This window comes from Mobula hypostoma, chromosome 6, assembly GCF_963921235.1.
Source record: "Mobula hypostoma chromosome 6, sMobHyp1.1, whole genome shotgun sequence".
NCBI lineage: Eukaryota > Metazoa > Chordata > Chondrichthyes > Myliobatiformes > Myliobatidae > Mobula > Mobula hypostoma.
The window spans coordinates 146,800,845-146,819,334 of record NC_086102.1 but is presented as its reverse complement, the minus strand read 5'-3'; the positions used below and the strand labels follow the sequence as shown (position 1 = coordinate 146,819,334).

The window sequence follows — 18,490 nt, the reverse complement described above, 5'->3', positions numbered from 1 at the left end:
CTTCTGAGCCCCAACACCAGACTAAGTGCCAGAGACCCGGTCACTCTGGCTCCCCTGGTGGGTAGTCCCACTCAACAGTATCTAAAGTTGTATACTTACTATTGAGGTTATTGCCCAGAGATGTACTCTGCACTGGCTATGCAATTCCCCTCCTACTCCCGCCAGTCACCAATTTCCTGCAATCTAGGGATGACTACCCGCCTGTAACTCCTGTCTATCACCTCTTCAGTCTCCCATATGAGTTGAAGGTCACTGAGCTCCTTAATCTGTTCTCTCAGGAGCTGCAGCTCAGTGCACCTCTTTATCTGGAAGACTGGAGGTCTCCCAAACTTCTCACATCCCACACACTGTGCAGAACACTTGCTCCGAAACCATTGTCACTAAACTACTATGCCCTAACCAATACGGAATTGACAACAGAAAGACAGAAACTTAACTTCGCCCAAGCCCAATGAGCCAAAGCATTGGCACACGCAGAATGGCTGCTCTGCTTGCACCTGTGCTATTTTTTATTGGCCCTTTCTAATGAATCCCTCTTGCTGGTTGATTGCTCCTCAATTCAGAGAGACTGTCACGAAGCTCGGCCTTTAAAATCTCAATCACCTTCCTGAAAGCTAGCTCTTGTTATGCACTCCCTGATGCCGAATGTCCAACTCAGAAAACTGCTGTGAATCTCTGCTTATTAAATCTTGAACGCAGACTTGACTCTCTTTTGTTGCACTGCCTCCTGCTGGTAAGCAGGTAAGTGCACCCCCAGAATGGCTTTCAACAGCTACGGAGACCCTACTCTAATGCCAACATCTGTCTAATCCGTCACCAAGACTGTTCGCACATATCTGGCACAAAAATGAAAAAGTAGTTCCAGAACATTTTTACAGATTAAAACTAAAAGCATTTGAACAAACAGGATTATATCAAATAAATTAACTTACTGGTTTCCAACCAATTATTTCTTCCTGCTCACTTTAACAAGACCACGGTCATTTGCAGTAGCTTACCCCAGCACAGGTTCAGTGTCAGATCCAACAGCCTGTCAGCTGGAATATCAATGCCCCATTGGACACTGACAACCACCTACATGGTGCCTGTGTACCAGGAACAACACTTCCTGGATTCAGGAGTCCCAAAATCCAGCCCAATTAAATGCTTAAATCTGAGCAGACCTGCTGGATTTTAAACAGAAACTCTATTCCCTCAAAGCACAGACACCAAAATGTGTTGTTTTGTAGTCTTATAAATCCTACCTTAAATTAAAGTTTGTGAACTAACCTATTTAACACTAATGTGCTAAGTGCTTCTCCATCAATATCTTCAGCAACAATAACCAGAGGTTTACGATGTGTATTTGCAATTTCCAAGGCTGGCACAATTGACTGGACATTCGAGATTTTCTTTTCGCTGAGTAGAACGTATGCATCTTGGAATTCACATTTCTGTCCTGTTAAATTTAAAACATTCATTTATATTCTAGATATCTGATCAATTCAGCAGCTGGGAAACACTAGTATGCTCAAATTCCAGTATGAAGCCCTAACATTACCAAAATCCTTTACTTAGCACAGAGAATGGGGGGCAAAAAAGGGCAGACAGAATTAACTTCTCAGTGATGAAACATTGATATATAAAGACTTATCCCAAGTGGCCAAGATAATGCTAAGTCAATTGAATCAGGTTTAAAACAGAATGGAGAAATGTCCAGCAGACATGGAAAATGCCACAACTCTTCGTGGTTCATAATTTACAGAGATTCATTACGCTTACACAAAGAATATTCATTCTCAAGATGTGGATGTAGCTGAAACTAGCTTTAATCCTACATCACCACTAGAATTTGTACCTAGTGAGAACAAATGTATGGTGGTATGGCATGGACAACCTGCAGTTTATGACTTAACCCCTCCCCCCCCACCGAGATCTACATTTAGGAAACTAACCCATACCTTTTGACAAGAGGGTGGGGAAAAACACACAAAGATGGCACTACTTTAGTTCTTATGTAGTCCCCCGCCCTGGGTACTTTAATAACAAACTCTAAAAATAAAAGCAGGAACTGATTGCAGACTTGAAAGCTACCTTTAGCTGTGTTGATGAAGTAAGGTGAGATGTAGCCTCGATCAAATTTCATTCCTTCAATTAATTCAAGCTCATCATGAAGCGTTTTACCATCCTGTTTTACAGAACATGTAACAAAACTGATTAAAAATAACTAAAAAGTGAACAGCAAACTTTTCTCCATTGTATAGTAGATAAATATTCCAAACATATACTTGCCTTGACAGTTATGACACCCTTACGTCCAACCTTTTTCATTGCATCAGAGATAAGATCACCAATATCCTTATCTCCATTGGCTGAAATAGTTGCCACCTAGAGAAAAATAAAGTCAGGAAAACATTAGTTACAGAGACAATCACATTGTAGACACCCAAGATTCCTGTAAAAAGTATTATACTAATAGGTAAAAGTGAAACTGCTTCAATACTGCAAAACAAAAACTCTTTAAAACCACACGTCAATAGACAGGATTCACACTCAATGTGTAGAATTTCTTTGGAGCTATCATTCCAACTTTGGAGGAGGCCCTATTTATCAACACAAGCAGGTTTTCTAAAGTTACGCTATTGGAAATCAGCCGTGCCAAGGGAACTCTAGGCCAATACCTAGAACATGGAATGCCAGTGATGAAGACGTTGAAGAGGGAATTACACTGGCAGCCCTTGGAGATATTCGTCTTTTTGCAGTCACCCACGTTCAATAAAATTTCTCCTGCGTAAAAATATATAGGGGGAAGTGCTAGTAGTCAGTGCTTAGAGACCTAGACAATGGGCATGGTTTGAAAAACTTTTCAAAAAATCCGAGAGCAGGGCAGACTGGTTTGAAACAAGATCCTGAACGTGCTTCACCAGGCTGACAAGGACAGAGCTTCGAACTAGTGATCACTAAGACAGAAGAGCTTTCATCTTCCAAAAAGCAGAGAACACAAAGGAATGCTGGAGGAATTCAGCACGCCATGCAGTACTTAATAGAAGAGTGAACAGTCAACATTTCAATCCCAGATCCTTCATCAGGACTGGAAAGGAAAGTAATACAAGGTAGTAGCTGACAAGTGAAACCAGGAGAGGGGGAGGGATGAAGTAAAGAGCTAGGAAGTTGATTGGTGAAGGAGATAAAGGGCTGGAGAAAGGGGAATGGGAAGTAGAATTGAAATGAGTGGCCACCGGGAGATCCTGCTTTTTGACGCAGAGCAAAGGTGCTCGGCAAAGCGTTCGCCCAGTGACCACCCATTTCAATTCTACTTCCCATTCCCAAATGTCAGTCCATGGCCTCCTCTGCTACCAGGATGAGGCACACTCAGGTTGGAGTAGCAACACCTTATATTCCGTCTGGGTAGCCTCCAACCTGATGGCATGAACATCGATTTCTCAAACTTGTGGCAATTGCACCCCCCACTCACCCTTCTCCATTCCCGTTTCCCCCTCTCACTTTATCTCCATCACCTCCCTCCGGTGCCCCCTCCCCTTTCTTTGATCCTCTATCAGATTCCCCATTCTCCAGCCCTTTATTTCACCACCCTCCCGATTTCACCTATTACCTGCCATCTTGTACTTCCCCTCCCACCTTACTGAACTCTCCCCTTCCTTTCCAGTCTAGAATAAGGGTCTCAGACCGAAACATCTGACTGTTTATTCTTCTGCATAGATGCTGCCTGACCTGCTGAGTTCTGTGTTACATTTTGGATTTCCAGCATCTGCAGATGTTCTCCTGTTAGTGAATATAGAGGCTTTGAATTATTTTAAGGCAGAGGGAGAACGACATGCAAGGTGAAAAGGTATCAGATAGGAAAGGCAGAGTGGTCTACCCTGCTCCCAACCCCAAGTGCATTATTGACCTTGTTATTTTGTTTCTTTCCCTCATTGTCATCTTCATCAGAAAATTCTACTCTGCAATGACCTAAAGGTTGATTTGAAGGTCCATGATATATTTCAAACCAACACACATTTGAAATTAGCCTGACTGAACCGGTGCAAGAAAACTAAAGCAGAAATATTTTGATACAACAACAAATGAAATCAATAGCAATTTCACTCTGGCCACTCACGACTCTACACAAAGATGGGTTACCATTTCACTAAGGACATGCATCAACTTTGCATCAATTGTTTCATTTAAGGACATGTATATATCAACTTTGCATCAATTGTTTCATTTAATACCAGAGAATGTGTACAATATATAACCTGAAACAAATTACTTGTTAGTTACGATAGCAATGTAATTTAATCAACCAGCAAGTATGCAAAATAAAAAGAATGACCCTCTCAAAACATCTTTGGGCAGGAAAGTCCTCTCATTTGCAATCAGCCAAACAATGAGCTGAAAGATACTAGTTAGTTATTTTTTATCTGCAAAAGTATAGCACCAGAACAGGATTTTGATTCAAGATCACAATGCATCATTGGAAAGTGGTGTAAAGCAAACAGAGTTCACTGGAGCAACTGTGGGGCAGTGTCCTGTGCCTGGTCAGATATTTATTATGGCTGACCCTAGCCTCAGTTCTGCTATCATACCTATCCCCATCCACCCAACTCCCTCACTGTCCAGTAGTTCGGAATATACCAACTCACAAAATGAACAGACCTTTTGGATGAAGAGTGCCAAGTTTCAAGACTGAGAAATTTCTCTTCACAGCAATTACAAATAACATCTCTGACGCTGTACCTTATTTTCAGATCATTCGTTTATAGCAGTCGTTCACCATCTACCCCGTCAAAGTCTTACTCATTTCAATTTTATTCCATTGAACATCTTTGCTATATATATCAACATTATTCAGAGTGTGCAATTTATGCTTGAAAGTGACTTGCAAACCCCAATTTAATGTCCAGATGGCTAGCGTACATAATAAAGATTCCAACAAATTCTCAGAAGCACTTATGTATTTATTGCTTGAAACACATACCTGAGCAATTTCTTCTGGAGTTGTAACTGGCTTGGACATTTTTTTCAGCTCATTAATTACTGTATCTACAGCAAGCATTACACCTGCATGGGGGAAAAAAGGCATAAATTGCTAAAGCTCTATAATTTCACCAAAATATCCACACCACAAAAATATTACTATTTCATTTAAATATCAGCATAATTCAACATTACTACTTAAGAAATCTTTACCTCGAAGCAACTTTCCCTTTGCAGCCCATCTCAATTATCAGTTAAAATAGATCTACAGTGGAGGGCGGGGGGAGAAAATCAAATGGCAATTTTCTTATATATTTACTTATGTTTGCTGACCTGCTTATGTTTTTAATTCTTGAAGATTTCAAATCAAAATTCATGACATATACCTTTCTGTATCTTTCCCCAAAGTCAGCATCATGTTTATGTTGCACTTACACCCTATCATGGGCTTTGCCTTTTACAAATGTCCTGAACACTGCCACTGAGGTCAGGCCATTGTACAGCAACGATCCAGTGGCAATTTTAGTAGCATTCCAAAAAAGACAGTAGCTTTATAAGTTTTATCCTTACAGAGTAGAGAGGAGGAGTATGGTCATGCACTGTGGTAGAAGCAATAACAGCATTGGGCGGGTACTCAGAAATCAGAAATGCAAAGCAACTTTAGAGTTCTAGTGCAGGATTCTCAAAAACTTAACTTGCAGGTTTTGAGTTGGTAGTAAAGATGACAAATTCAATGTTAGCATTCATTTTGAGAGGAATAGAATATAAAGGCAAGGATGCAGTGCTGAGGTTTCATAAGGCCCTGGTCAGACTGAACTTGGAGTAACACAGAAAACCTACAGCACAATACAGGCCCTTCGGCCCACAGAGTTGTGCCGAACATGTCCCTACCTTAGAAATTACTAGGCTTACCTATAGCCCTCTATTTTACTAAGCTCCATGTACCTACCTAAAAGTCTCTTAAGACCCTATCATATCCGCCTCCATCACCGTTGCCAGCAGCCCATTCCACGCACTCACTCTCTGAGTAAAAACACTCACTCCTGACATCACCTCTGTACCTACTCCCCAGCACCTTAAACCTGTGTCCTCTTGTGGCAACCATTTCAGCCCTGGGAAAAAGCCTCTGACTATCCACACGATCAATGCCTCCTATCATCTTATACATCTCTATCAGGTCACCTCTCATACTCTGTCGCTCCAAGGAGAAAAGGACAAGTTCACTCAACTTATTCTCACAAGGCATGCTCCCCAATCCAGGCAACATCCTTGTAAATCTCCTCTGCACCCTTTCTATGGCTTCCACATCCTTCCTGTAGTGAGATGACCAGAACTGAGCACAGTACTCCAAGTGAGGTCCGACCAGGGTCCTATATAGCTGCAACATTACCTCTCGGCTCCTAAATTCAATTCCACAATTGAAGAAGGCCAGTACACCGTATGCCTTCTCAACCACAGTCAACACGCACAGCTGCTTTGAGTGTCCTATGCACCTGGACCCCAAGATCCCTCTGATCCTCCACACTGCCAAGAGTCTTACCATTAATACTATATTCTGCCATATCTGACCTACCAAAATGAACCACTTCACACTTATCTGGGTTGAACTCCATCTGCCGCTTCTCAGCCCAGTTCTGCATCCTATCAATGTCCCGCTGTAACCTCCGTCAGCCCTCCACACGATCCACAACACCTCCAACTTCTGTGTCATCAGTAAACTAATCCATCCCTCCACTTCCTCATCCAAGTCATTTATAAAAATCACGAAGAGTAAGGCTCCCAGAACAGATCCCTGAGGCACTCCACTGGTGACCGACCTCCACACAGAATATGACCCACCTACAACCACTCTTTGCCTTCTGTGGACAAGCCAGTTCTGGATCCACAAAGCAATGTCCCCTTGGATCCCATGCCCCCTTACTTTCTCAATAAGCCTTGCATGGGGTACCTTATCAAATGCCTTGCTGAAATCCATATACACTACATCACCGCTCTTCCTTCACCAATGTGTTTAGTCCTATCCTCAAAAAATTCAATCAGACTCGTAAGGCACAGCCTGCCCTTGATAAAGCCATGTTGACGATTCCTAACTTATATTATACCTCTCCATATGTTCATAAATCCTGCCTCTCAGGATCTTCTCCATCAACTCCACTGAGGTAAGACTCAATGGTCTATTAATTTCCTGGGCTATCTCCATTCCCTTTCTTGAATAAAGGAACAACATCCGCAACCCTCCAATCCTCCGGAACCTCTCCTGTCCCCTTTGATAATGCAAAGATCATCACCAGAGGCTCAGCAATCTCCTCCCCCACCTCCCACAGTACATCTCAGTCCCAGCAACTTATCCAACTTGATGTTTCTCTAGCACATCCTCTTTATCTACATGCTCAAGCTTTTCAGTCTGCTGCAAGTCATCACTAAAATCACCAACATCCTTTGCCATACTGAAGTATTCATTAAGTACCTCTGCTATTTCCTCCGGTTCCATACACACTTTCCCACTGTCACACTTGATAGGTCCTATTCTTTCATGCCTTATCCTCTTGCTCTTCACATACTTGTGGAATGCCTTGGGGTTTTCCTTAATCCTGCCCACCAAGACCTTCTCATAGCCTCTTCTGGCTCTCCTAATTTCCTTCTTAAGCTCCTTCCTATTAGACCTGTAATCTTCTAGAACATTACATAGCTCTCTGAACCTTTTCTTTTCTTCTTGACTAGATTTATTACAGCCTTTGTACACCACGGTTCCTGTACCCTACCATAACCTCCCTGTCTCATTGGGACATACCTATGCAGAACTCCACACAAATATCCCCTGAATATTTGCCACATTTCTTCCGTACTTTTCCCTGAGAACGTTTCCAATTTAAGCCTCCAATTTCCTGCTTGATAGCCTCATAATTCCCCTTACTCCAATTAAATGCTTTTCTAACTTGTCTGTTCCCATCTCTCTCCAATGCTATTGTAAAGGAGATAGAATCATAATCACTATCTCCAAAAATGCACTGCCACTGAGAGATCTGACACCTGACCAGATTAATTTCCCAATAGCAAGTACAGCCTCTCCTCTTGTAGGCTTATCTACATATTGTGTCAAGAAACCTTCCTGAACGCATCTAACAAACTCCACCCCATCTAAACCCCTTACTCTAGGGAGATGCCAATCGATATTTGGGAAATTAAAATCTCCCATCACAGCAACTCTGTTATTATTACAGCTTTCCAGGATCTGTTTTCCTATCTGCTCCTTGATATCCATGTTACTATTGGGCAGCCTATAAAAAACACCCAGTAAAGTTATTGACCCCTTCCTGTTCCTAACCTTCACCCACAGACTCCATAGACAATCCCTCCATGGCACACCCACCTTTTCTGCAGTCATGACACTATCTCTAATCAACTGTGCCACACCCCCAGCTCTTTTGCCTCCCTCCCTGTCCTTTCTGAAACATCTAAAACCCTGCACTTGAAGTAACCATTCCTGTCCCTGAGCCATCCAAGTCTCTGTAATGGCCACCACATCACTTCTCCAAGTAGCCATCCACGCTGTAAGCTCATCCGCTTTGTTCACAACACTCCCTGCATTAAAACAGACACATCTCAAACCTTTGATCTAAGTACATTCCTTCTCTATCACCTGCCTATCCTCCCTCTTGCACGATCTATAAACTTTCTCTATTTGTGTGCCAACCTCCTCTTCCCCAGTCTCTTCAGTTCGGTTCCCACCACGTACTCTGAGCACTTTTGGGTCCTCTATCAGAGAAAGGATGTGCTGCCATTGAAGGCTCCAGGGGTTTGTGAGATTGATGTTAGGAATGGAAAGGTTAACACAGGAGTGTTTGATGGCTCTGAGCCTATGCTTCCTTTAGATTAGAAGAATGAGATGGAACCTCATTGAAACCTATAAAATACTGAAAAGCCTAAATAGAGTGGACGTGGAGAGGATGTTTCCTACAGTGGTAGAATCTAGAATCTAGAATCAAGGGCACTGCCCCAGAATACAAGAATGCTCCTTACGAACAATGAAGAGAAATTTCTTTAGCCAGAGGGTGTTGCATCCGTGGAATTCATTAACAGAGATGGCAATGAAGGCTAAGTCGATTGGACATAGTTAAAGTGGAGGTTGATGGGTTCTTGATTATTAAGGTCAAAGGTTACAGGGAGAAGGAAGGAGAACAGGAGTGGAAGGGAAAACAAATCAGCCAAGATTGAATGGCAGAGCAGGCTCAATGAGCTGAATGGACTAATTCTGTTCTCAAGCCTTATAGTCCATACAATTTATGTATAAGGTTTTCACTCAACTTCTGAGTCTCTCATAATAAAGACCAATATCAGAATCCTATATCAAGAAATTTGTTGTTTTGTGGCAATATTGTGCAAAAGAACAAAAATTACTATAAATTGCTAAATATATAAACAGTGCTAATTAAAGAAAAAAGTGTTCACGGATTTATGGATCATTCAGAAATACGATGACAGAGGAGGAAGCTGTTGCTAAATTGCTGAGCAAGTCTCCTGTACCTTCTCCTTGATGGTGGTAACAAGGGGGCATGTCCTGGATGGTGAAGGGACTGAACATTAGATTAGTGGTTTGCAGGTTTTACAGTGACAATGACCCAGGTTCAATTCCTGCTGCTGCCTGTAATGAGATTCTCCCCATGACCTTCTGGGGTTCCTCCAGATAGTCCAAGGACATACCGATTGGCAGATAAGTTGTCCCATGATTAGGCTAGGGTTAAATCAGGGATAGCTGAGCAACGCGGCTCAAAGGCTGATCCTGTGGTGTATCAATAAATAAATTAATGACAGACGCCACCTTTTTGAGGCACCATCTCCTGAAGATGACCTTGAAGGAAGAGTGATGCCCATGATGGAGCTGGCTGAGTCTACAAAACTCTGCAGCCTCCTGCAATCCAGTGTAATGGAGGCCCCCCCCCCCACCCTGTGATACAGTCAGAATGATCTCCACTGTACACCTCTAGAAATTTGCAAGTCTTTGGTGACATATTGTTCTCCTCAAACTCCAAATGAAGTAGGGCTGCTGCTGCGTCCTCTTTCTGATTACAGTGTGTTGAGCCCAGGACAGATCCTCTGAGATACTTACACGCAGGAACTTGAAGCTGCTCACCCTTTCCACCACTGAACCCTCAATGGGTCTTGGGGTGTGTTCTCCTTAATTCCCTTTCTGCTGTCCACAATCAATTACTTGGTCTTAATGATGTTGAGTACAAGATTGTTGCTGTAACACCACTCAACCAGTTGATCTACCTTGCCTCTGTACGCCTTCTCGTCACCAACGGAAATTCTGTCAAAAATAATCTGCAAATTTACAGATGGCATTTCGGCTGTGCCCAGCCACACCGTCATGGGTGTAAAGAGTAGAGCAGTAAGCTAAGCACACATCCTTGAGACATGCTGGGAGAACTGTCTGGGAGAAAAGATGCCATTTCTGATCCACACAGGTATTACTATTGTCCAGTGATCCAAGGCCAAGTGGGGAGCCAGTGAAATTGTAGCCACTGTCGACCCAATGCAGTAACAGGCAAGTTGCATCGGGTCCAGTTCCTTGCTTAGGCAGGAGCTGATTCTAGCCACGACCAACCTCACAAACCACTTCATCTCAGTCACCGAGCAACACTTGTTGAGGCAGCTCATCCTGCTCTTCTTGGGCACTGGTATGATCATTGTCCTTTTGGAGCAGGTGGGAACCTCTGGACTGCAGCAGTGAGATAGAAATCTCCTTGAACACCAGTTGGTTGGCACAGGTTTTCAGAGCCTTACCAGGTACACCATCAGGATGTGACATCTTGCGAGGGCTCACCCCCTTGAAAGAGATCACAGGGTCACTGGATGCTGCAGGGATTCGCATAGACACAACTTCTATTCTCCCTTTCAAAGCGTGCATAAAAGATGCTGAGCCCATCTGGGAGTGAAGCATCACTGCAATTCACGAGGTTAGGTTTTGCTCTGTAGGAAGTAATAGCCCGAGGACACTGCTAGAGGCTGATGAACATCTGATTCCAGCTCTGACCTCAATCGGAATTGTTTTTTTCCCTCTTAAGATAGCTTTCTGCAGGTCATACCTGGACTTAACCAGTTCTGGATCACTGGTTAAGAATGCTACAGATCTAGCCCCCAGGAGACTATGAATCTCCTGGTTCATCCATGGCTGTTGATTGGGGTATATCCAGTTTGCTCTTGAAGGCACACATTCAGTGACAACTGTGCCATATTCATTAAACTCCAAAATGAGTCCTTGAATATTGTCCAGACCACCAACTCAAAGCACTCCTCCATCACCCTCGACTATACGTATCTTCTTGTTGCTGCAATGTTTATTCTCTACTTGTACGCAGGGAATGGAAGTACAGCAAGGTGACCGGACTTTCCAAAGTGTGGGTGTGGGATGGCATGGCAAGTGCTCTTGATAGTGGTGTAACAGTGGTCAAGTATGTTGGCTTCTTTAGTTCTACAGGTGATGTGTTGGTGGTAATTGTTTAGACTTCTTCAAGCTGGCCTGGTTGAAATCTCCCGCACAGACAGGGAAGGCATCAGGGTGCATAGCTTTGTGGCTGCAGATTTATGTTGATCAGCTTCTCAGAACCTACCTGGTGTTGGCCTGAGGTAGAATGTACACTGCTACCGGGATCATGGTGGAAAATAATTCCAGCCGATAAAATGGACAGCATTTGACTGCAAAATGTTCCAGGTTGGGTGAGGACTAAGATAGAACTGCCACATTTGTGCACCACAATGAGCTAATCATAAAAGACAGCTGTCCAGACTCTGCGGAGAATGGTGAAGCCACTGAGCTGCAGTGCTGTCTAAAACGGCAGATGTGAGCCATGTTTCCATGAAGCAAAACACACAGCAGTCCCCAATGCCTTTCTGATACAGCACTCTTGGTCTGAGGTGTTTAATTTTATTTTTCAAGACTGCATGTTTGTCAGCATGATGTTTGGGGCAGAAGTCTGAAGCCTCTGCGTTTCAATCAAACTTGTGGACTAGAACTGTGTCCCCATCTCCACACTCTTAAAGAGGAACTGCACTCACAACCCGAGTCTGCCAAGGTTCTTCAATTTTACTTATTTATAGATTTTTTAAAAAAGCCTTGAAATAATGTTGCTCACTGAAATACTCATGCCTGTGACTGTGGATTTCAGCTGTAGTAGCCCTAAATGGGAATATCTGATGATTCCCAGACCTCCACGTAGTCGCCGCTTAATGGCGCACCATTACTGAATAATAAATAAACAAGCAATATCGAGAACATGAAATGAAGAGTCTTTGAAAGTGAGTCCATAGGTTGAGGAAACATTTCAATGATGGGGTGATTGAAATTAAGTGAAGTTATCCACTTTGGTTCAAGGGACAATAACTTTTCCTGAACCTGGTGGTGTGATTAGTTTACCACATAATAAGCAGGAAAACAAAAAAATGAATTATTTGAATTAAGTGCAACAAATAAAAATTTTCAGTGCAAGGATGAGAATGTTCAAAAATCTAAATTGAACAGAAGGTTCAAATTTTCAGGGAAGGTTGCCACAGAAAATCTTGCAGTACTCTCTTCCTATCACTAGATGGTGCTGTACTGAAATGTCTACCACAGCTCTCCCTGCAGCTAAAATTTCAAATCACACACAGTAATTTGAAACAGATGCATTTTGCAATAAAATTTAGCACATTCTAAACATTTTATGGCTGAGTAGAAAGAATTTGAAACTGGACATACAGAACATTTCAGATTAACAATTGAATTACTTTTCCGTGCTGTAACTGTTATACGGTTATATGGTTATACAAATCTGTTAGCAGTAAGCCTTAGAACAGAGATCAATCCCACTAAGTAGCCACCAAGAAAATTCTGCATGTTGAACGAAGCACTTCCTGAATGCAAAAATTTGGGAAATAATTCCAAAGTTTCTATTTTATAGTAAAATGGACACATTGACATACAATCACATCTTGTTCCACTATATAGCATCACTCTTAATTTCACAAAAACCCGCAAATGTTCCTGAATCTGACAGCAACTTGAATTTGTTGTAAGATCTGAGGTCATACTGGCTCAGTGCAAGTACATCAACCCCCTCACACCCCCCCCCACACTGTCTGTAGCCTACTCTCTCAGGTGCTTGATCACACTCCAGCTTTCTGATGTTGGAGAGGGTACAGAGAAGATTCACTAGAATGATTCCAGGAATGAGAAGGTTAACATATGAGGAACGTTTGTCTGCTTTTGGACTGTATTCCTTGGAGTTTAGAAGAATGAGAGAGACCTCATAGAAACATTTCGAATGTTGAAAGGCACGGACAGAGTGGATGTGGCAAAATTGTTTCCCATGATGGGGGAGTCTAGTACAAGAGGGCATGATAAGGATAGAAGGGCGCCCATTCAGAACAGAGATGCGAAGAAATTCTTTTAGCCAGAGGGTGGTGAATCTATGGAATTTGTTGCCACGGGTGGCAGTGGAGGCCAAGTCATAGGGTGTATTTAAGGCAGAGATTGATAGGTATCTGAGTAGCCAGGGCATCAAAGGTTATGATGAGAAGGTGGGGGAGTGGGACTAAATGGGAGAATGGATCAGTTCATGATAAAATGGTGGAGCAGACTCGATGGGCCGAATGGCCAACTTCCGCTCCTTTGTCTTATGGTCTTCCGATTCTCCAGCATACCTATGGAAATTTACAGTGGTCAATTAACCTAACAATTAGCATGTCTTTAGGACACGAGAAGAAACCAGCATTGTCAGAGGAAAACAAAGACAGGTGGCAATAAACAAGGGAGTTGGAAAACTTAGTGGGCCAGGCAGCACCTTTACCTATGGAGGAAAATGAGCAGTCAATGCTTTGGGTCGAGCCCCCTTCAGATATATCTAAACAGCAGTCCATAGGTACCTAATTAGTAAGGGTATCAAAGTTTATGGGGAGAAGGCAGGGAGTGGCATTGAGAGGGAACATAAATGAGCCATAATTGAATGGTGGAGCAGACTCGATGGGCCAAATGGCCTAATTCTTCTTTTCAGGATCAAGATTGAACTTGAAGCACTGGAACCAAGCAGTATCAACGTGACATGATGTATTAGGAGATAAATACTCCAGTGAACAGGGATGGACAACGAACAGATAGAGCAGAAAGAAGAACACTGAAACCAGAATTCAGGGCTGCGTAGCTCCCAATATGTGGCAAGATGGTTTCAAAAAATGGAAATACGTAGCCATCAATCTCCAAAATTGTAAGAGGTTTGGAACTGGGCAAATGGGATCCAACGCACTGGTTTTGTGAAATAACACTACAAGTAATCACTGAACAATCCAAATCAATAGTGAAGGGATCTAACCATAAACACTGGTCTATGCAGGGAAGAGCTGCCAAACAACAATAAATCCAGTAAAAATAAGATCAAATGCCCGATCATGGTATTCATGTCTGCTGAGTAAAATTATATTTCAATTTCAAGCATCAGAACAAAAATAGAAATAAAGATCAAGTCACAGAGAGGATACTGAAGAGGTGCAATACTGCCCTCTCGTATCAAAGGATTAAATTGCAAAAAAAAGTTTGTATCTTTATTTTGAGCACCATTCAAGGACCTTACACCTTAACTGGTTTCAGAGTATTTATACTAAAGTGTAACGGAATTTAAAAGATCCACATATTTACCTTCCTCATCCAAGTCAAAATCGCTAATGTTTACATCAGTCTTGTGCATTTCCAGCTTTTATGCAAGGATTAAGAACAAGTCAACAATATAAGAGTGGAAAAGGGAATTTTAAGAGGATGAAGATTTATAGGAATCACCTCAGTAATGCTGACCTTACCCCTTCAGATAAGACAGTGGATTGTTTAATTGGGCTATCCATTAATCTGGGCAGTTACTCATTTAGGACAACTCTTAAAGACCCAAAACTAATTGAGGAAATAGCAAGGACTCCAATCATTTACTTGGGACACTATGTTACTTAATTGGGACAGGAGACTGTTGCAGAAGAGTTTCTAACTAGCATCAGTTGTGTGCACACCTGTGACCATCATACACTATGCCATGCTTAGTGAACAGTTATTAAATAATGATGGCTGCATGTGCTTTTATTAAAAAGCAGTGATCTTTGTCACTGATAGATGGCGAGAAATGAGCAGTAAGAGAATTCAGAACAGGTTTTTCTCACTGGGGGCTTTAAGCATTGGAAATGCCAGAAACTGCCAGCAGTGAAAATGAAATGATTTCATTACTTCAAAAAAAACTACGAAGATTTTGAAGTTACTGACAATCATCTTGAATGTTGGACCTTTAATCCCCACTGGATACCCAGCTCTCACTGTGGCTTCAAGCAGCTGTTTGCATGAAACAGCGGCCACACCCCAGTACACCGCTTCACCAAGTGGGCTAAACTAGGTGAGGGATGACATAGGAACATGCCTGTCAGAGTGTGCGAAGCCAGCTCTTGGCAGTCTTGGCATATTAGATCTACAGAGAGATCCAACGACCAGGACGGTGGCTCAGCAACATTACACAGAGAGCAAAGGGCATGCCAAGACACAGAGTCATGGTCGCTGACTGCAAACAGGGAAGACCCCAGTTGTGATGCCTACAGATTTCTGAGGTCAATAGTGTGTCTGCCCCAGTGCAATGGTTTTTCCAGCTTAAACTCTCTTGCACAGATGTCCGGTCATTGCCAGATATGACAGACCAGTAGTACTGCATGTTCTATTTTGTTCTGCGTTTCATTTAAATACCTAATTTGTGGCTCAGTTAAATGGTAGTTTGCCCTTTTTTGAAATATCTTTTTAACGATTTCAGTGAAACTTCATCTAATTGGTGCAGCTGCTTAAATGGGTAGGTCAAAATATATTGGTCCCGATGTCCCCCAATTAACTGGAATTCACTTTATTCCCCACGTCCCATCCATTCCTCTGTATTGTAAACTTGTCTTCTCACTTCCCAATTTCAAAGAAGGATATTTCAAATGTTAACTGTTTATTTGTACATACCTGCTGCCTTATTAGCATTATCTGCTTTTATTTCACATTTCCAGCATTTGCAGTGCTTTGATTTGCACAAGTGGGAGGTGCAGTCTCATTATCATTACTCCCAAAACTAAACACATTAAATGTTACACATATTTTTAGATATAATTTTTTTATATTGAAGCTTACAGTACCCTGACTGGAGAAAAGTTAGAATGTTATAAAGCATTTAACAATATAAAATAATCTGAACTAACCTCGTCTAATTTCAACAGGATTGGCTCCTTTACTGATTTTTTCAAATCCTTCTTTAGCGATAGCTCTCGCAAGAACAGTTGCAGTGGTCGTTCCATCACCTGCTTCTTCATTTGTGTTGTTGGCAACATCTTGGACAAGTTTTGCACCGATATTTTGGTATTTGTCTTTTAGATCAATTGCTTTGGCCACTGTCACTCCATCTTTTGTTACTTTAGGACTTCCCCAACTCTGTTCAAGAATGACGGTTCGACCCTAGATAAAAGCCAGCAAACAACAATCACGGTTGGTCTAGCATGGAAACACCAATGCCCTCGAATGGAAAATCATACAAAAAGCAATGAACATGGCCCAGACCATCATGGGCAAAGCCCACCCAACCAATGAACACATCTGCACTGAAACACTGTCACAGGAAAACAGTATCCATCACCAGGGATCCCGGCCACCCAGGAAACGCCCTCCTTCATCTGCTGCCATCAGGAAGCAGGTGCAGCCTCAGGACTCATGCCACGAGGTTCCAAAACAGTTATTACCCCTCAACCATCAGGCTCTTGAACCAAAGGGGATAACTTCACTAGCCCCATCCCCATAACTGAAGGACTCCCTTTCAAGGACTTTGTCCTTGAAATAAGTTCTTGATATTTATTGCATATTTATTTTATTATTATTACTTTCTTTTTGTGTCCGCAGTTTGTTGTCTTCCGCACTCTGGTTGAACACCCAACTTGGGTGGGGTTTTTCATTTGTTCAGTTATGGTTATTATTCTATAGATTTACTGAGTGTGTCCACGAGGAAATAAATCTCAGGGTTGTATGTGGTGACATCTATGCACTTTGACAATAATTTTACCTTGAACTCATTTATCAAAATATATTATTCAAAATTTTCTTAGGACCCCACCCCCCAGCCTGAGGCACCCATTTTTCATACCGCATGCAAATTGCTCCTTTGGCCGATATCCATGTTAACCATCAAGCATCCTACACTAATCACTTTATCCTTTCCACATTTCCACCCATTCTTCACCTCCCTTTTCCCTTGTGGTCAAATTTACAAAGATCAACAAACCTGCCAGCCCTGCAGTTTTTTTGGAATGTGGAAGAATGCAGAAGTGCCCACAGGCAGTTCAGGAGGTGATGGAGGGAGTATGGCAGGTCCTCGGAACTGCGAGGCAGCACCTCTATTAGGTAATTACTATGCCCACTTGTATTGTATGACAACATGGTTCCAGCTACTTCCACAACTCTTCTGGCATCTTGCAAAATGATCAAGTTGATCTCAAAACAGCACTCTCAATAAACAGGTCAAGTGCTTGGATAGCCAACACCAGTAACAAAAAAATTGTGGATATTTACTCTGGAAAGATTACCTTTATGGTACATCAACTACGATGTAAAGAATATTTTCACTGAAAGCTGTTTGGTGTTCTTTGCCTATTTTTCTACCAGAAAGGACATGAAAATGCATCAGAAACAGAAAAAACAAACCACTCACTTTTTTAGCCTATCCTCTGAAGAATCATGGCTGATCCTTTATCTCAGTAACATATTCTGCCCTTTCCCCATTTCCTTTAATCTGCCTGGAAACCCATCGCCTTAAGTGGTCTTCTCTGGTGGAGAATCCCTCAAGTTCAACACCCTTCAGCCACAGAATTTTCCCCTCAGGTCTATAACACTGCCTTTCTTGTGAGACCCAAGTAAGGATCGACCCAAAAAGTTGAGTCCATTTCCCTCCACAGAAACTGCCTGACCTGCTGAGTTCCTCCAGATGTCCACCACCTGCACTCATCCCTCCATCTTTATTCTTCCTACTCACGTGCACAAGTTCACATCATCCAAGTCATATTGCACCTGCTTCATATTCTGTTCAATGCAAGTGGCCTCGAAGCTTCTCCGCAGCTTCCACATAACTTAAGCCAACACTTATGCAATAAGTAAAAATTCAAAATGCATTTGGTTCCCTCATCCAAATCACTGAACAGATGAGGCACAAGCATGGATCTTCATGGGAACTGTAGTTACCACTGTCAGCCCTGAAAAGACCCACTTCTTTTTTGTCTGTTGATCAGTTTTTCTTTCTAATTTTTTATTGCAAGACCAACAAATTACATTCAATACAACCAACTGCTAATTACATTTTGACTGTTTAACCCAGCCACCCCCCAACCTTCATCACCATCCCCCCCTCCACCAACCAACTGAATAGTAGTACATACACAGACAAAGCATTCTTATTTTAACAAAAGATCTTTTAAGTTAGACATCAAATTTGTCCACATTATAATTGTGTTTGGTCGTGCA

At 42.2% G+C, this 18,490-nt stretch overlaps 1 protein-coding gene across 2 annotated transcripts in view; it reads right to left on the bottom strand.

Annotated features, from left to right (window-relative positions):
• The window catches only part of hspd1 (heat shock 60 protein 1), a 28,567-nt gene that overhangs the window by 5,383 nt on the left and 4,694 nt on the right, over positions 1–18,490 (bottom strand). For both annotated transcript variants that reach the window (XM_063051934.1, XM_063051936.1), the window contains exons 3-7: positions 16,189–16,441; positions 4,961–5,043; positions 2,272–2,367; positions 2,074–2,167; positions 1,270–1,438 (exon numbers count right to left, since the gene is read on the bottom strand). In XM_063051934.1, the coding sequence (XP_062908004.1) occupies positions 1,270–1,438; positions 2,074–2,167; positions 2,272–2,367; positions 4,961–5,043; positions 16,189–16,441 (695 nt within the window). The remainder of the gene's footprint in view (positions 1–1,269; positions 1,439–2,073; positions 2,168–2,271; positions 2,368–4,960; positions 5,044–16,188; positions 16,442–18,490) is intronic.